This window comes from Solanum dulcamara, chromosome 8 (assembly GCF_947179165.1).
Source record: "Solanum dulcamara chromosome 8, daSolDulc1.2, whole genome shotgun sequence".
Taxonomy (NCBI): Eukaryota; Viridiplantae; Streptophyta; class Magnoliopsida; order Solanales; family Solanaceae; genus Solanum; species Solanum dulcamara.
The window spans coordinates 72,327,761-72,353,948 of NC_077244.1; the positions used below are offsets into that span (position 1 = coordinate 72,327,761).

Here is a 26,188-nt window from a genome sequence, read left to right on the forward strand (position 1 = left end):
CTTTTAAAAAAATATATATCACTATACATAAATTCGATTGCTAAAAAGAACGTTTAAAACTCAAATCATTTAAAAAGCAAAACGTGCCATTTTATGAATGAATGAATCACACAAGTTTATGGGGCCTCTTATGAGATAAATTAAAATATATAGTAATGGTTATTATATTTATACATCAATTCACTCTTTTTCCTAACCAAGTGGATGCGTGGGGCAGGTCGGGAAGAAAGAAATAACAACAAACAAGAGAGAGAGAAAAAGAGTAGCTTTCAGTTATTTAAGATGTGAAAAGATATAATAGAAGAATTAGTTTGTAGTAATTGACTGGTTCAAACGTCCAAGTTTAATAAGATGGATTGACTAAATAATTTTAGTTTGTTAGGAATAAAAATACGAATTATTATTTTACGTGGCCCTCCTTATAGCTCTCAATAGATATTTTTATTTTTTGAAAGAAATGGTCACACTCAATATTTTCCTCAAATAAGTAAATGTAATAAGAGAATCAAACAAAATAAGAATTTAGTTAGTCAACTAATTGAACTATCAAAATTCTCTGATCAAATATTACTCTCATATCTCAATAGGCAGTAAAATCTACACAATTAGAATATTCATTTAAGCCAATGGAGATTGTAAAAGAAAATGTACAGCTTGGTAGCGCGTTTATATGTGCTATTCAAGTAAGAAAATACTTTAACATTATATACCATATTACTATATTTAAAAATGGTCTACATGTATTTGTGTTATTCATGTGCAAATTTACTGTTATTAAAAATAATCCATGTTTTGTGTTATTCATGTGTAAGTAAGAAAGTTCCATCCATTATACGCCAAATTTGGAAATAAAAAGCCGTTTGACTACGCTAGCAACAAGGCACACTAGTCTAATTAACCAATTAAAATGATGAATTAGTCCTTGGGATGAAAAAATAGGATACTTGCGACAAATATGATTAAATTCCTCATTGTTCAAACCAATAAATGATACCTTCTTTCAATTTGTTTTTCTTAATGTGATTGGACACGAAATTTTAAGAAAGTAAAGAAGATTCTTAGGAGTTGTTTGGTATGAGTGATTGGGGACAATAATCTTAGAATAAAATGTAAAATTATTTTATCTTGTTTTTGGTTAAGGGTATTAGATTGTCCCGGGATTCCAATACACCCAATGCCAGATAGCTGCCGTAACATTTAGCAACAAAAAAATATTTAACCTAACAAGTTCGACCCTGTCTCCGAGGGACAGTTGAACTAGCGACTCATGAATGCTACCGGGTTGGACGAGCCAACATTTATCCCCCCATTTGTATCACACTAATGAGATAAGTTATCTCATATACATGGTGGAATAACTAATTCATAGGATAACTTTGTCCATCTCATCCCCATACCAAACATAAATCTTGTGGTTGTAACTAAATATATGTATAATGTATCAAAATGTTCTTTAATCTTAAAATGTCAAACATGTCACCTGAAATGTTGAAATTAACAAGTGCCCAAAAATTATGAAAGAAACATTCTTTCCTAACTTTAGTTTAAGAAAAATAAAGTTGTGCTCTTGTTATCGTTTATATCATTTCTTCATGAGGGTGAGCGCCTGATTCTAACACCAATAAACACATGATAACATATTGATATTGCAACTAAAAAGTTTGTAACTCTTCACTTTAACCCTTAAACCATTGGAAGTATTCTTCTTTTCTTTTTTCCTATATGATAAAAAGAAGTAGAAGAAGAAGAAAATCACTCATCCAAGTCACTTTAACCATTTAATCTTCTTCTAGAGTTAGAAGGGAGAAAAAAAAGAAAGCATCTCAAGACTTGTACACTATCATTAGAATTTTCTGTCCGACAAAGATAGAAATAAAATATATGTATATTTCACTCTTTTTAAATCTCACTTATAAAATTATATCGGATATGTTATTGTTGTAAATGACTAAAGATTATTATTTATTGATGTGTGGAAATTTCAATAGTCAATTCATGGAAACACTTAACAATAATATGATCAAATAATTTTTATTTTAAAAAACAATGTGAGGCATAAGGCATTGGCAAGTTTTTTCCACACGTTCTCAACTTGACTTGAAAAGGTAAGTCTACGCTCGTTTTTCATACAATGCCGCCAACCAAATTTGATTCATAAAAACACCAATAAAAACTTAGAAAAAAATCCATCAACCACCACAGGCTGGTTGCCTCATCCACCTCTCTCCTCCTCCCTCCGGCCTACCGGAAAAACAAGAACCTCAATGGCTTCCACTGCTTCAAATTTCCACTTTTTCCTATTGTCCCTTGTCACCCTTTTCCTTATTGTTCAAGCAAGACTGAATCTTCATCCACCCGATCATGCTGCACTTTTGCTTATACAAAAAGACTTAGGCATTCAAGGTCAACACATTGCTCTTCATAACCCCTGTACGCTCCCAGGAATATCCTGCGAGCGTAGACCGGCTAACAGAACACAAATTCTGAGAGTCACCCGTATTGTATTCAGATCCAATGGATTGAGGGGAACTTTGTCTTCAGCAATTGGCAAACTTTCTGAACTCAAAGAGCTTTCTCTTTCAGACAATCAACTATCTGACCAAATCCCGGTTCAGATTCTTGATTGTCGGAAATTGGAGATTCTTGAACTTCAAAACAACCGATTTTCTGGGAAAATTCCATCTGAATTGTCATCTTTAATCCGTCTGAGGGTAGTTGACTTTTCGTCGAATGAGTTTTCTGGGAATCTCAACTTCTTGAAGTACTTTCCTAATTTAGAAAAACTCTCCCTGGCTGATAATATGTTCACTGGAAAAATACGATTTTCTTTGAAATCTTTCAGGAATCTTCGTTTCCTCAACATTTCAGGGAACAGTTTCCTTGAAGGTCCAGTACCTGTCGTGAGTCAAATTGAGCATTTATCAGCAGATTTGAATCGAAACAACGTCGTCCCCAAACGATACATTCTTGCTGAAAATTCAACAAGGTCAAATCGGATATCTGCAATGGGGCCTGCTTCCAATTCAGCAATTGCCCCAGCTCCAGCACCGGTCAATCATATTGTACCGGCGGTGCATAAACGTAACAAGAAGAAAAGGAAGATAAGATCTTGGTTTCTTGGTTTCCTGGCTGGAACTTTCGCAGGGGGTATATCTGCTGTGCTCTGTTCGTTGCTCTTCAAGCTTGTAATGTTCTTCGTAAGAAGGGGAAAGAACAATTCAAGTTTAACGATATTTAGTCCGTTGATCAAGAAAGCCGAGGACTTGGCTTTCTTAGAGAATGAAGATGGAGTGGCATCACTTGAAATGATTGGGAAAGGAGGCTGTGGAGAAGTTTATAGAGCCGAGTTACCAGGAAGTGATGGGAAGATTATCGCTATAAAGAAGATTATACAATCTCCAATGGATGCTGCAGAGATCACTGAGGAAAATACCAAGGCTTTGAACAAGAAAATGCGCCAAGTTAAATCAGAAATTCAAATTGTGGGTCAAATCAGACACCGGAATCTGCTTCCATTACTAGCACATATGCCAAGGCCAGATTGCCATTACTTGGTCTATGAATATATGAAAAATGGGAGTTTACATGACATCCTCCAGCAAGTCGCAGAAGGGACAAGGGAATTAGATTGGTTGGGACGACACAGAATTGCAGAGGGGGTAGCTGCTGGTCTTGAGTATCTTCATATAAACCATACTCAACGTATAATTCACAGAGATCTAAAGCCAGCAAATATCCTTCTTGATGATGATATGGAAGCTCGAATTGCTGATTTTGGCCTTGCAAAGGCAGTTCCAGATGCTCATACACATGTTACAACTTCAAATGTCGCAGGAACTGTGGGCTTTATTGCACCAGAATACCATCAGACACTGAAGTTTACAGACAAGTGTGATATATACAGCTTCGGTGTGGTGCTAGCCGTGCTGGTAATTGGAAAGCTTCCATCAGATGATTTTTTCCAGCATACTTCTGAGATGAGTTTAGTTAAGTGGCTGAGAAATGTAATGACATCTGATGATCCTAAAAGAGCAATTGATCCTAAGCTGATAGGAAATGGATACGAAGAGCAAATGCTTTTGGTTCTCAAGATAGCTTGCTTTTGTACTCTGGACAATCCAAAGGAGAGGCCTAACAGTAAGGATGTTAGGTGCATGTTAACTCAGATCAAGCATTAAGTATGCACCAGGATAAGTCATACGGTATACGTTGGTTATGTAACTAATAATGTGTTCTGTATTTCAGTTACGTCCAGGAGATGGAGACTTAGCAAGTTGATTTTTTGTTGTAATTGTGTTATACATGTCAATCTTATCTGTTTACTGCAGTCTTAATGGTATTCTTTCCACCTTTCTGCTTAAATTACTAAAACTTCAAATGCAATTGTCACTTTAGTTTGAAGGGGTCCATTAAGTCTATTTCCTTTCAAACTAGACAGATCCAAATGTGTATGATCAAGTTTTTAACACGAGTATTGGAATCTAAACAAGCTTTAAACAACCTGAAGCTGCTTACTTTAAGGAAAGCAAGCTCCATAGTCATACTCGATAGTCCAACTGTTGGCCAATACTCTTGTAATGAAAAGCAAGATAGACATTGGTGAATTGATCTGCAACACGTACTGCCCCTAGCTCACTTAAGATCATAAGATGATAGAGAAGTTCCTTCAAAATAATCGTTTGGTTCCTTGAATTCAAGATGGTCATAAGACTTGTTTTCTAAAAGCAAACAGCCAAACTTGAACCAGGGAACTTGAAGAAGATGAGCAAACTTCAAGTCCTTGGTGCTAGTTCAGCAAAACAATGTGTCTTCAAATCTTTTTAATGCTAAATACAACATCTATATCGAACTCCATAAAAGAAAGCAGGAAAACATTCAAACGGACATGCTATGTGGAAATACAGAAACTGTAACATTAACTTAAAAGGTGCAATCAAAAATATGAAAGGCATGTAATACATATTGTTTCACCTCTATAGAATGTGTACTATGTCTGAGAAAAATAACACCTTGTGCATCATTCTATGACTAAACACTGGGGACCGAGTCAGAACCCTAGAATGCGCTGAACTCAGAGCTAAAATCTGGAAGTTTCACGTTAATTATGAGATAATGTGCTTAAACAAAAGTCAAAAAAATCACATAAAGTATACTCGGACATTAATGTAGAATAGCTTGAGGAGAAAAAAGGTTTCCAACTATCAAATCAATAAACAAAAAATCATAATTCTGTATTTCCTCGAGTACCTTAAAAATGTAAAAGCCTCTAGATGAGTTGCTTCTATTTTGAAACTGCCCACAGCTTCATCAGTTGTAGCAGCACGCTGATACAATAAAAGTCTCCAATTAAGGAACATAATAAGACTACATTGATATCAAACATGCTTTGAGGACTCACAGGAGTTCATTTCTCAGATTCAATTCATTTGCATAACCTTTTCATCAATATATTAACACATACATGTGGACAATAACGTCGATGGAAATTCCTTTTTGTTAGGATAGTATATAACAAAACAAGTCATTTTGAAGTAGTCTTTAACCAAGATAATTTTGGTTTCCTTCAATGGACGACAAGTACTCCATTGAAGGTAAAGTTTCCTAAATAAATGTATTCATACTTCACTTTGATTTCTGTCTGTTTCATTTTAGTTCAAAAGTACTGAAATACTATTGCGACGACTCATGTTTTAGAAAGTAGAATATGTCCCTTCACGGTGATGAGGTGGACAATTCCTTACTCTAGCTTCAAAGAAGCATGAATCAGTTTTAACTCCTCAGTCAACTGACCTTCGACTTCGGAAATTAGAGCAAGAAGAACTCTACAACGGCAAAGAGAGGCTGAAAGTCACTTGACTATAAGGAGAGAAGTTTCACCTTGAATACAAATGATTTATCTTCTTCTCTTAAGATATTTCTATTTAGAACTTGATCGAGGGGTCAATTGACTTTGAAACATAAAGTAACAAGAACATAATCCCGTGCCCCCGCCCCTTAAAGGAATGGAAGTGCATTGATGAATATGTATAACCATATCCTTATAATTAAATCACAAGTTGACTTACAAATTTGAGAATTTACAAAGCAAGCTACAATTGCTGATTCAATTGAATCAATAGAAAGTTCCAAACTTGAAAAGCATACCAATAATTACCTGAAATAAAAAACTGAAATGTGAACTTCCCAAACGCAAATAAAGAAAATGAATGCTAATCTTCGTGAAATCATTTGTTTCGTGGATGATTTTTAAAATTTATGAATTTCAGATTTCCTATCGAATTTAGTACTATGAACTTTTATCCCTTCGTTTTAAAATAAATAATCTACTTTTATTTTTAATATGTTTAAAAAAGAATGATTCTTTCATTTATTGGCAACACTTTTATTTCACATTTTCACGTAATATGTTTAAGGCTAGAAGATTAAAAAGACATTTTGATACATTTGACATAACTTTAATTTAGGATCACAAGATTGAAAAATCTTCTTTAATTTTTTAAATTTCGTGTCAACTCAATTTAGGCGATTCTTTTTTAAACAGAGGGAGTACTATTTTTCGGAACAAGCCCATTAGGTGAATTGAGGTTATATATTGTTACGGTCTACTTTAAAGGCTCAAAAATTAAAAATTTGAAATATCCAATCCGATTCAAATAAAATTTGGGTTGAATTTTGATGGTAATTTCTTCAATTTTCAACTTCATAGAATGCCAAAAGAAAAATATAAGTTCAAATAAGAAAAAGTAAGAAGCCCTTATAGCTCAGTGGTAGAGCGTCAGTCTTGTAAACTGAAGGTCCGTAGTTCGATCCTGCGTGAGGGCAATTTTTTCAGATTACTAAACACTTTTTTTTTTTTTTATAATTATTGTTTAGAAAAAACTCAAGTCAAATACTTTTAACTCTTGAAAATAAGTTTTTGTGTAAAAATACTTTTAATTTTTCAGAAACTTTGCCAAGTCTTCTAGATCTATACTAACAGTGTAATTTTTCAAAGAAAGATTTAAATTGACGCCCTTTACACCAATTTTGAATTAAAAAACATGAAGGAATCTGCTTGTTGTACAAGTATTCTGGATCTAAGCTCCAAATTCCATGTGCTATAAAAAACTTTGGAACTATCCCTTCAAAAAATTTATTACCTTTTTTAATCTCAATTTATGTGTTAAATTATTTTTAGTCCTTTAAAAATGTCATTTTATTTATTTTGATATAATTTAAATTTTAAAAATATTTTAATCTAATCGTCCTCGATTTAATTCAAGGTAAATTTCTCCCAAAAAATCACACTTGCTGCTTGGAAAATCACTAGTCATCCTTAGTTTAATTCAGTCTTCATCTCTCTCTTTTGATCCATAATTAATTGTGAGCCCCTTCTATAAAAAGAAATAGAAGGGAGGAAAAGAGTGTTATATTAAACTAGAACTGGAGCCAATTCTTAGCTAGTATCCCACAAAGTAGTGATAACATTCTGCCTAGGACAATTAGTCAGGTTAGTCAAATTTGGACGGATCATAATAGGTCAAGATAATAAATAGGTCAAGATCCAATTCAATTCAAATTTGATTGGTCAAAATGGGCTGGGACAAAACGGGTTGGGTAATAAGTTATAAAACAGGTCAAGACCCAACCTGATTTTTACTAAATTTTAATTATTTATTTGTTCTTTTATAATGTTTTAGTAGCTAATATAATTAATTTTTTTATTATGGTTATATATAACATATCAAATTTCAAGAAAAAAATTTAAAAAATATTTGGACAAGATTTCTATCAAGTCAATTTGGGTTACATATCAATCCAATTTATAATGGGTTGGATTGAAATGTGTTGAGCTAATAAATGTGCGGATCAATAACCCATCGAAACTTAAATGAGTTGAATGAATTAAGAAGGTTGGATTTGATTTTGCCACTCCTAATTCTAGCCGCTTCTGGGAGATAAATTAGAAGTAACGAATGCACGAGGATGATTTAGGGGGTGCTTGGTATGACGGGAAATTATTTTTTTTTTTAAAAAAAGTCTCACTATAACATCCCTACGAATTTAGAAGCTATTTTAAATGGACTATTGGAGGAAAATATAAGTGAGTACTTTTAGGTTTTAGTATTTGGTTTATCATTTAGATTATTTATGAGATCATATTGAGTATGTTATTATTATTGTATTAGTTGGTTGCAAAAATGACTTTAAAAATGTCTTTTTTGTTGATGTGAGGGGTGGAAAAACAAAGAAATTGATTAATAACAATAAAATAAAATGTGTGTCTAGAAATGAAGGGAAGAATTAGTGTACCATTAGTGCACTCAAGTTGAGTAATGACTAATGAGTACCTAAGTGTCCCACTTAGGATTGATAAGATAAAAGGAAATATCAAATGGTTGTCTATTTTAATTACCATGCCATCATTTTATGATAGAGAAAGAAAAATTGGATGTGTTCAAAGATATTAATGGTGCAAATCAAGTGATTTTTATCATGCTATTTTAGATTATTGAAATAACCTTTTGATATATAATTCAAGTCAGACCTTACTGATATACAAAATTATGCACCAAATTAGAATTTTCTATAATAAAATACAAAATAAAAGATAAATAACTATAACTACAATACGCAAAATAATTACTAGCACTCGCAGCATCTATCAAATGTGGTCCTTTTCCCAACTATTAGAGTTGCTTGATAGTGGCTATATCCTTCATACAAGGCAAAATTAAACATGCACAAATGGACATAAATTTCACTTTTTAATTGAATTTAGGTTATCACATTATTTTATGGTTGTTATTGCTTTTTTATTAGTTGATTTGTTTCTCCATTATTGTTTTCTCTTTTTTCATATCTATTTTTATATGTTGTACTCGAATTGGGGTCTTTCGAAAAACAATTTCTTTGCCTCTACGAGATAGAGATATGATATGCGTATATTTTATACTTTTCATACCACAATTGTGGAATTTTTGTTGTTAATTTGCACAAATGGACATAAATTAAACTCTATACGTGTCCCTCACCAAATGATTAAACCACTTTAGTTCCAAATTTTCCAATCCTAGTTATGAGCATTAAATTAAGGGACACTGGGACGAAAGATGATAAATCAAAGGAGGGTCATTGGAGTTTGCTGCTTTTGGTGCCTTTTATGCAGCTTGTCTGATCTATATTATTTATTTATTTGTAAAATATCAGTCTTTTTCCCAAAATTGTGATAAGGTTTCGAAGACATCAAATATCTCTCGAACCTTCACTAATTAAGCAGTGGGACGATATTTACGGTAACACTAAAATTGTTTTCCGTCATGTCATTTCATAATATCACACACTAGCAGTCTAAAATAAAAACTAAAGGCAACCTGCAAATTTATCAATCGACCACATTTTGAAGCATATAACTAATGGCTAATTTCATTACACATAATGAAGATATACAGAGTCCACCACACAGTAGTTGTACAATAATTCTTTTTGTATAGAACTCTTCAGTTGATACAACACTCATCGTCTGCTAAAGGACTGACTGGGAAAAAAAATAAACATATAGAATAGGCCTCTACAGTAGGACATATGAAATGGTAAAAACTAATAGTCATTCCATTGATGGTCCATTTACAAAGATTGATTTTGCCTTACGATATGAAACACTTGACACTAAGCTGCCAGCCTAAAGTTCATCACTTGATGATGGCTTAAGTCCATTCTTGGTTCCTCCTCTCTTTTTCTTTTGGGCAGACATAAAGAAGACATGGCCCTGGCTGACACCACCTTTCTAACAAGTGATTTCCACAGCTCATCATCTCCCTTTTGTTGCACCTTCAATTTGAATTGTCTGAAACGTAAAATATGGAACTGTAAGTTACTCAAGAATTGATATTTACCAAGTACAGAAACAAGAAAAAACGAATAATTAGTAACTAATTACTATATCAAATTGACCCTACTGATAAAGAAGGCAAACAACGTTATTTAAAGCTGATACTTATGCAGCGGTTTTGACCTTAACCAACCCAACGTGTCATAAAGTTAATTCTAACTCTTGACAGATATTTTCTTGAGGAACAGGACAAATGGACACAATCCAAAAGAATGCATCACAAAAGGTCAGATCATGTTGCTGTCTAAGTTTTGCTACCGTCTACAACAGGTGCATCTGGGTATAGTCAAAATGGGGACCATGAATCAATTATTACTACTTGAATGGTTGTGGTCACATCAAGAATAATCTCAACCATGCCGCCATCTAGAATCACAGTAAAATTTGGGGAAAATATCTTCATGATTAAATTCATCATCACACGAAATTGAACGAAATCACACGCCAGCCAACCATTGTGTGTTAAGCCGTACTTGAGTGTTGATTTATCATGCCTAGCTTATAAGACAGTATGGGATTGATAACCTCCTTGATAGTAAATGGCTCAATCATAAATTGGAGAAAAAATGGACAAAGCAATGACAGCTGATTTATTGGCTTTTTGTATAGAGACAAATCACCTAACAACATCCGAGCTTTGACATGCCACCTCAAAAGCTTTCAAGGTATAACTTGACAGACCATATTGGTATATGGATAGGGACCCATCATTCAAATCAAGCAAGAGAGACCTCCCTCGATCAATGACACTTCTAAATGATGTACATATTCTAATTACTATGACCAATGAGATTTACCTTAAGTGATCAACTATACAGGAATGGATTAAAAAACTAGTTGCTCAGTAGTCAGTGGGTGGTTACCTGCAAAGGAGAACCTGGCAATCGTTTGGTTGGTCACAAATGGATGCGTGTAATCTTAGGATCTGCCACATGCGCTTGCATCGTAAACAACCTCCATTGGTCCTTCTCTTACAAGTAGCAAAATGTCGAATCAAAAGCTGAAGCCCTTGGCAGGTATCAAACTTGCTACATGGCTGCCTCTTGATGGAAGGTTCCTTATCAAATGGCCCCACACTAGTACATCCTTCTGTACAAATGTGCTCCAAACAATCCATCGCTTCGCTTAGCTGTAAATACAAGCTCAGCTCCCGTTTGTGTCTCCTTGTCCTCTTCTTCCGCTATAATGAGAAATTTATGATGCAAAATCATTAATCACAACCACTTGACTGATTTAAGAGATGCAAACAAATGCCATGTAATGATTTCATGGCAAACTTTACATCTTTCATGATCAATTGAAAACATTTAAAAATATACTATGAATTCCAAGAGAAGATTTACTATTATATAGAGGATGTATGCCAATTATGTTATAATTACGTACCAAGTCAGCCTCATCCATGAACTGTAGAATTTCAAGTTCAAGCAGGGGATCATTATGTTGAAGGAATTTCCAGCCCTCAGTCTCCTCAACTTTCTTGAAATTGCGAGACAAAAATTTCATACTCTTGAGGTATAGATCTGGTGCATCACATAGTCTCGCAAGTTGAAGCATATCCACAGCATTTTCAATCGTCAGCCGCTCGGCCAACCCCTTTGTGCATCTCTGCTTCAGCTGTGGTACCAAGTACACATGAGAAAGTGCTAGCAGATGAATCCCATGTCTCTCCATCTGCTCTTCAGTGCACCTAAATACAAGGACAATTTGGTCACTCTAAGCCTTCTTTCTTGCAAGGGTTTAATCGAGTATAAGTTTTTGTTTAAGTTTCTGATTTTAATCAACTTTTAGACCACCAGAGTTGTTAGTTAAAAGGTTCTTCTCAGTAATAAGTATAAAATAGTAACCTAGAAATTAAAGAAAAACTTGTACAGTTGGCTAAGCTAAGTAAAAAGTGTAAATATTATTTTACATTAGTAGTGCATACAACTTAAAATTATCAAGTTTTATCATATTGATAGTGGAAAATTTCTTCTTCCATCTCATTTTATGTGAGATATACATTTCTTTGTTAAACCTAGTGTTTAATCAAATACTGTCACAAAGCAGAGGAGTATCTTAGTAGATGCAACTTTTACCGTACTATAAATAAATAGAAATTGTAATATGAATATGAGAGTAAGTAACATGTTACAAATGATTCAACTATATTGGTTGTTTAGCAATCATATATAGTTCTAAGCATTCCAATGACAACGGAGAAGTCGGTTGAGGCATCTATCAGACGGCGAACACAATATGAAGCAAAACAAATAGTATATGATTAAAGAATTTACGAGTCAATGAATGAGCCACACACGTAAGCAATTAACAAATAGGCAGGCAGATTAGCCTTTGAATACCAACTACCTATTTTCTAATTAACGAAGGAACCTAGACTTAAGCCTAAAATAATATACTTCTTGAGGTCAAATTCCAGCTTGGATGGAGCCAATTAGATTCGAAGTTTGGACACGATTAACAAGTTAAGAAAATCGAAATAATAAATGAAGAATAAAAAAAGGGATTTGCGTGTATTTCGGAAACTCACTTGAAAGAATAGAGAAACCGGATGAACACGGAAACGGCGTCGCACGGCACGCCAAGAATTCGAATCGTTCTCTCGGAGCTCCGCCGCTTTCCTGGCCGAACTAGTAAGTTCTCCAGAACAGTCGAAGCAGCAGCCTACAAATATGTTTCTCATAGATCAGTACTTTTTCAAATACGCTTTTGGTAACATCATTTGCAACTGATATCAATTTTTCGACGGCCAACACGGAGTTATCAGTTTTCACAGTGAAGTTAATAGTCTAAATGGAGCGAATTGATTATAAATGATTCATACACTAGACTAACATTGTTATAGATAGAATATGCAATTGATAGATTTAACGAGTATTTAAAACTTCATGTGATTAATTTAGGTCTTCGTACCAGAACGGCGGAATGTGCCGAAATGCGGAGGCCGCCGGAGGTGATGATTTGGATATCAACCTCAGACATTTCGCCGGGAAATAAATCGGTATCGCCTGAAAAGTTATTGGTTGACATGACGATTACCGATGAATTTCAGAGTGTTTCTTTTTGTTTACCCCAACCCTCTCTATTTATAGGCAGCGCAGAGTTGCCATTTGCCAACCCCGAAAACAAAAGGGAGGCACGTGGAAGATTCTTTTTCCATAGAAAAAAATTATTGGGGCATGGACGGGAAAATGAGAAGAAATTGCGAGGCGGAAAATCAATCATAGTCAATCAATTAAGTTACAAAAAAGGTAATTATAATATATGTTATTTTTTTTATTTAGTTAATGTTAATTTAATTCATATATTCATCACTTTAACATAATATTTAATTTTAAAAATCATATAGTTTGATAAAAATTGTTATATTTCTGTTTTTAATTTATACGATATAATTTAAATTTCAATGTTAAATTTTTGTATTTTGACTTTGCATTTAGATAAACAATTTATAGCTTTTTTACATAAATATAAGGTAAGATTGCATAAAATAAATTCTTATGATTCATTCTTTTTTCGGACTCATCATATAGTGAAAATTTTAATGCATCAAATTATCCTTTTATTAAGATATATTATACAATAATTATATTGACCTTATATCACTCCACGGCATAACATATATGGCCAAGTCTTCTCGTTAAGGATAAATCCAGATAAATATTTCCGTTGCATGCAATAATGCAATTTATTACTCTTTTCAGACGGCATATATTATTTTTTAATTTCTTCAAAAAAATACCACATGCATAAAAATTATACTATTCTAACTTGAGGGAGAAAATTCTAATTAGAGCAAAGACTAGGGGAATCTTTAAAACATAAATTTAGACTCATTTTAATGGTCCCAGAAACTAAAAGGCGGAATTCATCGATGATTTTCTAAAGTTGACATCAATTTTTATTTAGATATCTCAACTAAGTTTTGTTCATTTTAAACACCTTAAGTAAGGTCCTGATTTGTCATTTTGACACTTTGTGCTGACTTGGCACATTACGTGTGCTGCTTCCATTTTGAGTGCGTGAAGAACTTTTTTTAAAAAATAAATAAATTCTTCTTCTTCTTCTCCATTTCCTAGCTATCATTTTTCATCCATGGTGAAATAGATTTGAGTCAAATATAAAGTGAATTTGAATGCCACGAGATTTCTTCAACCTTAAATACTTTTTTTAAAGCAATTAAAATAATATTATTTCTTAATTTTTTTTCAACTTATACACTTAAATTAATAAATAATAATAATAATAATAATAATAATAATAATAAAATAATAATAAAAAAATTTAAAAGAGAGAAAGAAGGAAGAACGTCTTCTTCCCCAATCTCCATCCAATATTCCTCACGGCAAAACTATTCCATTATCTTTTTACATACACCCCACCCCCACCACCTCCAATTCTTCTTCTTCTTTTTCCTTCTTTCCTTTTTTTTTTACGTAGATCTAATTAAAGTCTCAAATATTTTGGTGAAGTTCCTTTGTTTCCAATGAAAATAATATAAATTGATTATTTTTTTCGATAAAAGTTTGTTAAGTTTTTATAATTGTTATAAATGATTACTAGTAGAAAGAAAATGAATACAATGGGTGGAAGATTTTAATGCTATTAGAATGGAAGATGAATGAAGGGTTAACTTAAGTGGAGAACAATGGTGTATTATCGACACCGGTGAAAGAGATAGACTCGATGGAGATCGATGGTGACAGTTGAGGCATAGTGGCCAAGTGGAAAAGGAAACAATATCAATGGATAAGAAGAAGAAGGGTTGTTTCGATGGTTTATTGAGGGCGTAGGCGCAGTGACGTGGAAATGAGAGTCGGATGGAGAAGAAAAGCATGGGGTGGGGGTGGGGGTGGGTTAATTTTAAAACAATTTTTGTTTTCTTAAAATTCATTTTGAATTATTTAAACAGAGTTTTTTTTAAAAATAATCTAATAGTCAGGTCAAATTATTATTTGGATAAAAAATGTTATATGTCATCAAGTTATTGGTCATTTTTTTCTACTCAAAAGTCATTATTTGAGAAGTATTTTTGATATATATATATATATATATATATATATATATATATATATATGCCACGTGTTTTTGTTTAATTCGTCACTTTTGACACGTCATCTGCGAGTGCATTACACACACTTTATATATTTGGGTGATTGTCAAAAAAGTGTCAAAATGACACATCGAAGTCTTACTTGAGGTGTCTAAAATGAACAAAACCTAGTTGAGGTGTCTAAGTGAAGTTGGTGCCAACTTTAGAGGCCACCGATCGATTCCGCCTAATCAAAATAAAAAATTAAATAACGTTGAATATATTATATTATTTTATTATTAATAATAATAGAAGCTGCACATCCTCCTCCGCATCATAGCGGACGATGGTGATAGCCGCTGATCGTAGTCATATTTAAAATTTAAATTTATGAATTCTCAATTACGAACAATATTTATTTCCTTACTAGAATTGATCATTAATATTTTTAAAATTCATATTTAGTGTACGTTTACATGTATATGTTGATACAAAGGCAGGAAGAATAATATAAAAAAAAATTGTACGAATTTAAATTTAATCCAACTTCACAAAGACCCGTAGGAAATCCAAAACAAAGAAGGGGCAGGAAAGACTAATGGACGGTCGTTGGCTACGTAAGTTCCCTGGTCAAAATATGTCCTCCCTGAATGAAAAGGCTGCTTTGAAGTATATCTTATCATTGCTTAATAGTCACAAATTACTCAAATCCAGAAGGCGTTTTTTTCTAAAAGTCCCTCCCATATATGTTTTTCTTAAAATCGTTGAAGCGAATGTCACCAATATATGCTAATCATGTATCAAAGTTAGTAGATCAGAAATAATAAAGATGAAAAGAAAAAAATAATATCTGAATTCATAAAATTTACTGTGTGTTCTTAAGGAATTTAATCCCCTCAATTTACCCAAGGTTATGAATTATTTCCTCTCAAGATAAAATGAATAAACTATTAAAAAAATAGTGGTACCTCAAACTTCAATAATTTCAGCGAATTCAAAAGTCAGCAACAAAATCACACAAAGACTCAACTTTATTTGTAAGAAAATATATGCAGAAGAGGGAGAAATTTACTGTTTTTCAAAATGAGAGAAAAATCTTCTATTTATAGACAACAAAAGATAGTGTGAATAGGTGCTTATTGTGGAACATGTGCTTATTGTGGCTTATTGAAAAAGTCACAATCCTTCACAAAACGGTCACAATTTTTTAGAAAAAGCACAATTTTTCATAAAAATCACAATTTTTTATTTTTCATTCACACCTTTAAAATCCAACAATATATAGTATTCTTAGGTAGGATGGAGGCAGCTCGGGCCGAGAAATTCATTTATCGAAAAATTATATTATTTATATAGAATTATAATTTTATATATATATATATATATATATAAATATGCAAGCGACTATTCATATTTTACTTTTTCATATTTTGAACCTTTTAAAAATATCTTGATTTCGCCACTGTTCTTAATTTGAATTTATGCAACAAGGCGACAATGGATAAAGAAGAGGTGCATCTAAGGGGGAAATAGCAGGCAAATTAAAGTTGTTATCTCTGATGAGAGAAAAACTTCTTGTGGTTGAAAGTTGTTGAGCATACCTAGACAATATTGTTGTTATCTGGCGCAGTTCATATCCAGTGCAACTGTACAAATATTATTTTTATTATAATACACTCCTAACTGTTTTATTAAAATGTTCCAAAAGGTTATCACCGATTACGTAATCGCTGACACTACCAAGCCATGAGGATTGATCAATCAGCCGCCAATTTAATTCAACAAAAAAATAATTTGCATGTATTTAATTATATATAGTAAAAGATGTGGTAGGTCTTTCACGACTCATGACTAGTGTAGGTATAGAAGATCTTGTCTAATTTTGTCCACATTAATATAGACATATCAAATTTTAACAGCTGATGTTCTTTTGGCAAGTAACGGAGCAAGTGGGATTAAACGAATATCAATCGTAACAGGTAAGATCTTCAGGATTATATATATTAATCTTACCATGTAAAATGAAATTTTGTGGCATAAAATCAAATTTAGTTGGACTTTGAAGTGTAATCGAAAACAATCGTCAAAATTAAGTTTGAAATTAGAGGTTCCTTATTCGATGAACTCATTTATAGATGAAATTTGAGTTTGCTTACTATAGTGCGGAAAGGTAATAAGTAAGTGTGGCTCCCAATTAATTTTCACAAAGACATTAAAGCACAATAAATTGGTTTACACAGTACATATATAATCAACAAAGAAAGAACTTCACAGTAGGACTTATGAAATATTAATTCTGCCTAATCAAATATCAACTCAGGTTTAAAAAAGTAAATTTATTTCTATCTGTTAACACTGAGTTTCTAATCTAAAGGGTCTCATTTGATGATGGCTGAAGTCCATCTTTGGTTCTTCTTCTTCTTCTCTCTTTCTTTTAGGAAAAGATAAGGAAGATATAGCTCTGGCTGACACCACCTTTGTAACAAGTGATTTCCACAGCTCATTATCTCCCCTTTTTTCCAATTTTTGTTTGAATTCTCTGTAATGTAAATAGAGTTGTTAAGATACTCATAATCAATTACCAACTACAACAACAACAATATATACAATGTCAATCAAAGCACAAAAAACACAGATGAGTGCCAATATCACATAGACAAAATAATGGATGATCATAATTGTGTTAGTTCAAGAAATTGACCCCACTGATAGTAAAGGCAAACAACATTATATGAGATTGATATTTCTGTGACCCTATCATTTTATCTGGTCCAACGAGTTAAAAGATTATTAGGACACTTGGAAGATATTTTCATTAGGATACTTTGAAGATATTTTCATTAGGATACGGGAAAAACGGAGATATTTCAACTAATGATCCAAATGAGCATTTCATAAAAGGTAATGATGCTTTCTACAATTTAATCGAAATGGGACTATGTGTCAAGTCAACTATCACTACCTAGATCATGGATTGGTCGTGTTCACATCAAGAACAACCTTAACAATATTATGAGTGGGCAAAAGATCTTAATTCCTCATAACGTTTCACCTATGCTACAATTGTATGTTCGAGAATCAAATAGAGTATATGACATCGTGACATTGTAACCTTCCTAGGACTGACTATATCACAACTATAAGACATAATTACAATGGCAAAGAACGAAATATCTGAACAAGTATAGATCAATAAACTAGTTACTTAATGGTGGCCGTACCTGCAAAGAGGAACTCGACAATCGCCATCAGGTTGGTCACAAATCGATGAGTGTAACCTTAGAAGCTGCCACATCCGCTTGCATTGGGAGCAACTTCCATTTGCCCTTCTTTTACAAGTAAAGAAATGTCGAATCAGAAGCTGGAGGCCTTGGCAATTGGCATGTATCAAATTTGCTACATGGCAGCTTCTTTTGGCAAGAGTACTCCTTGTCATATGGCCCGACGCTTGTACATCCTACGGTGCATATGTGCTCCAAACAATCCATCCCTTCGCTTAGCTGTAAATACAAATTCTGCTCTCGCGTGTGTCTCCTCCTCTTCTTCTTCCGCTAAAATGACAAAATTCAAATGAAAACCAATAGTCACATCACTGAATGAAATGCCATGTGAAGATTATTGCATAATGTTAAAGAAACGAAATTTTAATCTAACTCAACCAAACCAGCTTAAAGGGAGACTTGTCCAAGTGATATAAAGATTCCAGGGATCTCATCCCGGTCTATTATGGGATCATTCTCATCACTCCCTCAAGCCCAGGCACTGTTTAGACTAGAGCCTGTACAATATAATCGTGGACCCTTAGTTTATTCACAAACCCGCACATCCGTGGGGCCCACATAGGATTCATGAGTTTCACTCTGATACCATATCAAAAGAAATGGATCTTGTGTCTAACTCGGTCCAAAAGTTAGCTCAAATGGAGGAGGATTGCCCAAACTGGGAGCTCATGATCTCGGTCCCATATGAGATCATTCGGTGGACATGATATTCTTTTTAATTATTTTTTTTTGGACATGAATCAAAATATGTTTCGTGTTGCCCCATTTTTATTAAGTAAAGATATTCCTCATCTTCCAAGTTTATATTTTTAATAAATGGCCAAAAATAAAGAGTTGTTTTTTGAAAAGTAGTTATAGAATATAAGGAATTAATGAATAAACTAACTTTGATAATATTCATTGTCTTAAAGAATTTAAGCCTTCTACTATTATATAACTGCAGCAATTGTGATAGAATTTCTATAAATCTAACGAAATTCGAATTTTAATAATTAAATTAAATTCCTTCATAAGTAAAAAAAAAAACATAATTATCTTAAATTTTGTAGGCTCATGCAACACAAACCATAAATAAAGTTAAAACAACGATAAAGTTAAAAGATGCATGAAACTTGTTGTAATTGGTCAGATAAATTGATAGTACAAACATTTAATTTATCGGTCACTTTGATAATAATAATTCTATCTATCATATGGAGTATTATTTTAATATTTGAAATTCAAAATAACCTTACTACTTGAACATTAATTCATATTAAATTATCTAGCTACCAAATTGAGCAATGATTCGTCAAGATTATGTTATTCATCGTATAGCAAATATCGAACATTAATTTCAATTTCTTGTTATCATAAAATTCATCATCAAAATGAATGGAGAATTTACTTAAAGATAACTAAATCTCCACTAGATAGTGTGTCGAATGGTGAAGAGCAAACCTTTCGGATATATAATCCAAGTCTGCTTTGTTGTGTTGCATTATGTGACTTTCCCCTTCAGTCTGCTTTCGTAAGTAAGGAGTAGATGTTGATTTGCGATTTGAATTCCAGCTTCATATTTTATAGTACAACAATAGTATCTAAATGTGAAAATGTCATAACAAGGACCGTACTGTGGGTATAGAAACTGCTTTTGCAAGAAGAAATTTAATTAGAAATGCCCAACTATTATATTCCCTCAATTTTATTTTGTGTGTCACTATTTTATTATAAATTCGTTTTTAAAATGTCTTTTTAAAAAAAAAAAAATAATAATTTTATACTTTTCATTTATTCTTAGTGATAAATATGATGTCACGTGTCCAACATCAGTGGGATAAAGATAATTTAATCTCTTTATATGATCTTAAGTAATTCCAGTCTCTTGAACACATGTCATTTCGAACCGGAAACTATTCTAGGAGAAGTTCGAATCCGTTCCGTTCGGATATTGATTGGTCTTGATACTCGAAATATTTTGATATGTTTAAGACCACAATCTTGCACAGAAGCTTCAAGAAATTAGAGACCATATCCTATGGGCCAATGTAGATTTGATGAAGCCCAAAGTAGCCCGTTTCAGTTTGGGCTGCCTTTATACGGCCCATTCTCATAAAAGCATTATGGAACACCACCTTAGGACACCAATAAATTAATTCTTACAACAAAGATTTTTTTTTAAAAAAAAAATACGAGGAAGAACTCCTCTGGTGGGACATAAATAAATAATAAACTCTTCTATCTTTGTTAAATTAATTATATGAACTTAAATTAATACCGACTTTATTGAAAATTGTTAAAATAATGATAACTATAAATTAAAAAAATAGCAAAGTCATGAGTATTTTGTTTAATACAAGTACACGGTTATAAGAGAATGAAATTAGACTTGCAATTATTAAAATAATAATTTAAACGAAATGGTTTGACAATTTGATCGATAAGTCTGTAAAAATATTCCAACTGTTAATATGAAATGATGAAATGATTAATAATTAATAGAGTTTTTTTTCCCCTTACTATTACCTATAATTTATGTTCTACGAGTTGATAAATTTTTGAAGAAAAAATTACATATCTACACATCCTTATTTATCATATTTTTTATTATTCTCTATCATTCTAAAATATTTCAAAAATCCATCTTTTTCCTCCAAAAACCCAAAGATCCAAATACATCACTTCTTATTCTCTTTTTCTATTTTCATTCCTTCAATCTCTCCTATTTTTACTCCATCAATCAATAGTTACTTTATTCATTACAATTTTGAATTTCAAATTTATTCTCTTTCCAGCCAATCGATTTCAATTTTCTGAATAAGTAGTTTTTCGTCTTTTCTATCTGAAAATTCATACATCTGTGTTTTTTTTTGTTTTTTTTTTTATTTTGCATATTCAAAGTCTTGATACATATGGATGATGCTCCTTTTAGCATTGGGAGTACCCAGTTAAACTTACCTAATATTGATCGTATTTATGACTGATCTAACTGATCTAACGATGAAGATTAGCTGAAAGCAGATCAAACAATTGCACGATTCATTATCAATGACGAATCAGAAAGTTGAGAAGGTGAAGCCGAACAAGGATGTATCTTCGTCCTTTAAAGTGACTGTGGAAAAGACCCCCCCTCCCCCCCAAAAAAAGGGATTTAAAAGTTTAGGTTTTTTTCTTTTGCTTTCAGTAGATCAGATTGTTGTTGTTGTTTTTCGATTTTTGTTGTTCGTCTTTTTATGATACATATAGATTCAAAATTTTAATGTATCTAGTTGTTTTTGTTTCTTAAATTAATGTGTAATGCCTTCATTTCAACAATATAAAACATTAAATTTGAATTGTGTTTTCGAGATGGTTAACTTTATCATGATACATTACTATTTATGTATCTTGTTTAAATTGATAAGTATCATATCTCTACTAGATACGTTAAATAAGTAATTATTGCCAATAAAAGATTAGATTTGAGATAGATACATCATTGTATGATAGTCGCTATGTATCAAATACATTTATTATAAATTTGAATTTACGTATCATGTCCCAAAAAACAGTGCATGATAAATTACTATCTTTATGGATTATTTTGTTTGAAAAAACACTGTATTTTATAAAAGATACATTATAAATGTAATTGTTGCCAATAATTTTTGTTTGTGTGTGATACATAACATAGTTGTGAGTTGATATGTATATGATACCTGTAATAAAGTTTGAAACTATTGAATTTAAATATATATTATGTATCATGTACATCTCAATTAATTTGATACACAATGCTTTAGCTATAGAACACTAGGGTTTATGTATCAAGTGCATTTTTTGGGTAATGTGCACGGACATCTAACCTTCTAATTTGAATAAATATGAACACAAATTAAAGACTGCATATACATAACAACACCTGATACATGATACATTATACAATTTTTAATAATTATGTATCAGTTAAATAATTAAAGACATGAATATATAAGTTTAAATATGAAAATATCCCCAAACTCTTATATATCAGAAAAAGATTAACAACAAAAATCGCAAAAAATAATAATCAATTAGCTGCTCTATAATATGGCAAAAGAAAAGGTATATTTTCATATTATCAAAAATTTGTAGATGAAAAGTTATAAAAAATAATTAAAGCGAAGAATCACAGTTCTCAGCTATTACATTCAGAAAGACTACTAGCCTAATTTTGATAACTGATGACTAAAAGAAAAAAAATGGATAAAGAAGAAGATGAACAAGAAATTTTGTTACGATTTGGGATAAAGTGGGAGAAGGCCATTTGAAATTTGAATTGTTTGAATTTGAAAGAGATTGATATCAATTTGTTTTGCATGATTTGTGGAATTAACATTTAATTTTACCTTTAATTTTCTTTTTAAACATAACAACCAAGTTGTCCAATGTATCAGAATTAATGTATCTAGATGACTTCTATGTATCCGGATGACACAAATTTGAAGAGATTTTTGTAAAATGAAAAATGATAGGAATAGGATGTAATTTGCTCCTTACACTATGTGATTTGTGTAAGTTATACATATTGACACCCAATTTTGATACTCTATAACGCAAATTAGTTATCGAGTTTCTTTGAATTTCGAACATTTTTGAAATAATTAGCTTTTATAAAAACAAAGATATTTTCATGTTATTCTTAACTATTTTTATCTTTTTATAAATTTTAGTATAATATACATATTTCTATATAATTATATCTTTGATTACTATTTATGTAGTTATTCGAAAATCATCTCAAAAAGATTTTATATTTAACTAAATATAATGTTAGTTAGATTAGTTTAATTATACTTTACATTTTTGAAATTTTTAGTTTTTTATAATAAAAAAAACTGTCAATCTCCACATCGAAAATCTTTGAAGGATTTGGAGTTTTTTGAGCCTATATAAAAGTTCCTATTCTCATTAAGAAGGAGGAAGAAGTAGAGGTTTTTTTAGCCACCCAAAGTTAAAAAATTTCTTAACTTGGCCAAGATTTTGGACTCTTGTCCCCAGCTTAGAAGTTGTGAAAATTTCTAGTTTTCAATCTACATTTTTCTTCGAGGAAAATAGGAGATTAAAGTCAAAATTTAGGCTAAGAACAATGATCTTATAACGTCGAACTCACGAAGGTTCGAGTCTAAATTTTTAATTTTTCTTTTTATGGATTGGAGTTCTGTCAAGCTCTTGGATGGTGGTGAAGTCGTATTCTGCTCGTCGTCTTCAGTCTCGCTGCCTGGAAAGAGGTAAAATCTTTTCTCAGCTTTATTTTATTTAATTATTTTATATTTTATATTTAGTTGATTAGTAGTCTTTTTTTAGTTAGCATGTATTAAGAATAATTAAATTAATGATAGAATTTTTTTATAGTTAGCGTGTGTTAGCATTAATTAGCTAGCATGTGTTAGGATTATTTCATAAAAACACTTAGTTTTGTTCATTATATTTCCTAGTAGTTTTATTTGACAATATAGATTTTCATGTTTTCAATTTCTTCTTTTAACATGATTTAGATAATAAAAAAATACTTAAGATATTATTTAGTTAGAACTTTAATGGCCTAATTGAAAATAAGAACATCCTACCTTTTTTTCTAAATTTTTAAGACTTAAATCTGTTAGGGGCTTTTAAATTAAGTTTTCTTAATTTCTTTAAAAAATTAAATGGCGACTCTTCTTTTCTAAAATTGATTTTTTCTCTACAAATTAAAATTAATTTTAAACCGTCTTTTTCCAACATAACAATACATATTTGTATCCTCCTTCCTTTTCTCCAATATTTAAAATTCGAAACTTCCAACTGATGGTCTTCCTTTTTTTTAAAAAAAAATAACAACTAAAAGGATGAATTAATCAAAGGCTCAAGTAAATTTGATAAAATTTTGTATTAAATATAAACATAGGCTTAATTGTTATTGATCATGTAGTTTGATTTCTGCTACTATATATATAAAAATCGAACTACATGATCAATAATAGTTAAGCCTCTATTTACATTTAATACTATATTTTATCAAATTTAATTGAGCCTTTGATTAATTGAGCCTTTTATCAAATAGTAACATATTTAATAATATATATTGTCTTTTGTGATTCTGTTATTTTTTGAGATTGCTATTGATATAGTTTTTTTTTTCTAATCAGGAATCTATCAAAAATTATTTTTCTATCTCTAAAATAGAAATACGTCACGCACTTTGTGGGACATTGTTGTTTGACTTACGAGGCATGCAGGCCATCAAACAACGCAAAATTAGGTGAGAAATTCAAAATACAGAAATTATTGTGTCCCTAAAAGTAAATCAATTGTCTCTCATTACTAGTAACTAAAATTCCAGTTAGGTCAATATTCTTTCCTTTTTTGTACGTGATTATTGTCTTCCACATGGTCAAATCATATAAGTCCCAGAGGCTAGGAGTACTATAATTGAATCAAACCACTGTAATTATATTTGACCACTGTTTGCTTCAATTAAGGAAGGGAATTTGGAAAAGCATAATGTTAATTGAAAAAATTACCGGGGAGAATATTTTTTAATAAATAATTATTGATTTTAGCGATACTTTTTATTTATTATCATTTATAGCAATACATATTAATATTGTGATATATTTGTCATGTATTAAAAATGAATTATGCATGCAATATAAATGTATTATAAGTATTTTAAAATATATTATACTTGTTTGGTAAGAAATGACACAATGTATTATAAGTGTATTAAAGTGTGTGATAAATTCATGAATAAAACTTGTATTACATGAGTTTTATAAATTATTCTCGCTAATATATATTAAAACTGTATTATAAACGTATTATAAGTGTTCATTGAAAAGAATATTATTGCTATAAATGATAAATATTTTCTTAATATAGTATATTTATGTAAGTTTCCCATGTTAATTTTGATACTCCAATTTGATATATAGAGGCCTTACAATTCCTATCTCTTTACTTCTATGATGAAAATTTGTAGAGAGCAACTTTTTTTTTTTAATATACAGAGCAATTTAATTGTGCTTTGTATAGAAATACTTCTTTTAACTCTTAAAGAGTGGAGAAGAGAGTCTCTCATCACGTCATTATTGTCCTTGGCTTCAAATTTGATTAATATTTGATACGTCGTTACTATAAGTTGTCTGGTTCAAAAGGTATATGATTAGATGGTGATTTCAAATCAAATACTCTTTACTAACAACAAAAGTAATATTTAGTGAAAATAGATTTTTCTTTTAGTGACAATATTTATTGCCGCCAAAAACATTTACTAAAAATTGAGCAAATGTCATTATTGCATCCAAAGTTGCTAAAATCTTTAGCTACATTTATATAGAATGCCGGTTATAAATATCCATAATATTATTGCCATCAAGTATAATATAGCGACAATTATATTATTATCTCAAAATCCTTTAATTTATTTGTTGTAATGTAGCATCGTTAGACTTTATTTTCTATTAGGAGTATTTTTATTTTTATTTTTATTTTTGGTTGGAAAGGAAATAATTAGGAGTAATTTCTAACTAGCTATTATTGTCTCTATATGACATTTTCAACATCCAATCTAAGCATTTTATATTCCAGTACTGCCAAAAATCTTACATATTTCTCAATAAAAGAAGAAATTAAACCTTGGACAATTGAAAATTTGAAATGACATTAGTAATTACAACTTACAAATGAAAAAAAAAAGAGGTAAAAATTGACCAATGCACGACGAGTCTGTCATTATGCTTGAATAATGTTGATAAGAAGTTGTTAGCTGCAGCTTATTTTTTAATTAATAAATCCCCTTTCTTGTCGAGAGTGGGAGTTTAATATCATTCTATTTGTTAATTAGGGCCATCATTGGAAGGTTAGCATATTTAGTTATCACTATAACAACGACATTTGGTGGCAATCGCAATTAAATTAATGTCATTGCATTCAGAGTAACCAAAGTTTTTAGCGATATTTATATAGACTGTTGGTTATAATTATTCATATTCATTATTGCATTTAAATATAATATAATGATAATTA

The 26,188-nt window shown here is 31.3% G+C and overlaps 2 protein-coding genes, 1 non-coding gene and 1 pseudogene across 3 annotated transcripts; 2 read left to right on the forward strand and 2 right to left on the reverse strand.

The window, feature by feature from the left end:
• Positions 1-2,062: 2,062 nt before the first annotated feature.
• On the forward strand, positions 2,063-4,327 carry LOC129901061 (leucine-rich repeat receptor-like serine/threonine/tyrosine-protein kinase SOBIR1). The gene has a single exon (XM_055976180.1). The coding sequence runs from the start codon at positions 2,265-2,267 to the stop codon at positions 4,176-4,178; it is 1,914 nt and encodes a 637-aa protein (XP_055832155.1). The 5' UTR covers positions 2,063-2,264; the 3' UTR covers positions 4,179-4,327.
• Positions 4,328-6,750: 2,423 nt separating this feature from the next.
• On the forward strand, positions 6,751-6,822 carry TRNAT-UGU (transfer RNA threonine (anticodon UGU)). The gene has a single exon. It is a non-coding gene; the product is annotated as a tRNA-Thr (tRNA).
• A 2,555-nt stretch (positions 6,823-9,377) lies between these two features.
• Positions 9,378-12,981, reverse strand: LOC129901063 (BTB/POZ and TAZ domain-containing protein 1-like). The gene is made up of 5 exons (XM_055976181.1): positions 12,785-12,981; positions 12,402-12,535; positions 11,258-11,561; positions 10,735-11,051; positions 9,378-9,826 (listed from the first exon to the last, which is right to left on the reverse strand). Exons 1-5 carry the CDS (start codon positions 12,899-12,901, stop codon positions 9,649-9,651), a joined length of 1,050 nt encoding a protein of 349 aa, XP_055832156.1. The 5' UTR covers positions 12,902-12,981; the 3' UTR covers positions 9,378-9,648.
• A 4,097-nt stretch (positions 12,982-17,078) lies between these two features.
• Positions 17,079-18,741, reverse strand: LOC129900965 (BTB/POZ and TAZ domain-containing protein 1-like; annotated as a pseudogene).
• Between the last annotated feature and the right edge of the window lie 7,447 nt (positions 18,742-26,188).

Bases quoted from the DNA above. Each gene is read 5' to 3' on its own strand.
- LOC129901061 (XM_055976180.1), top strand. From the start codon at position 2,265: ATGGCTTCCACTGCTTCAAATTTCCACTTTTTCCTATTGTCCCTTGTC.
- LOC129901063 (XM_055976181.1), bottom strand. From the start codon at position 12,901: ATGTCAACCAATAACTTTTCAGGCGATACCGATTTATTTCCCGGCGAA. The intron at 11,052-11,257 runs GTACGTAATTAT...TTCTCATTATAG, and splicing joins TCATGGATGAGGCTGACTTG to CGGAAGAAGAGGACAAGGAG. The intron at 9,827-10,734 runs GTAACCACCCAC...TTTACGTTTCAG, and splicing joins TGCCAGGTTCTCCTTTGCAG to ACAATTCAAATTGAAGGTGC.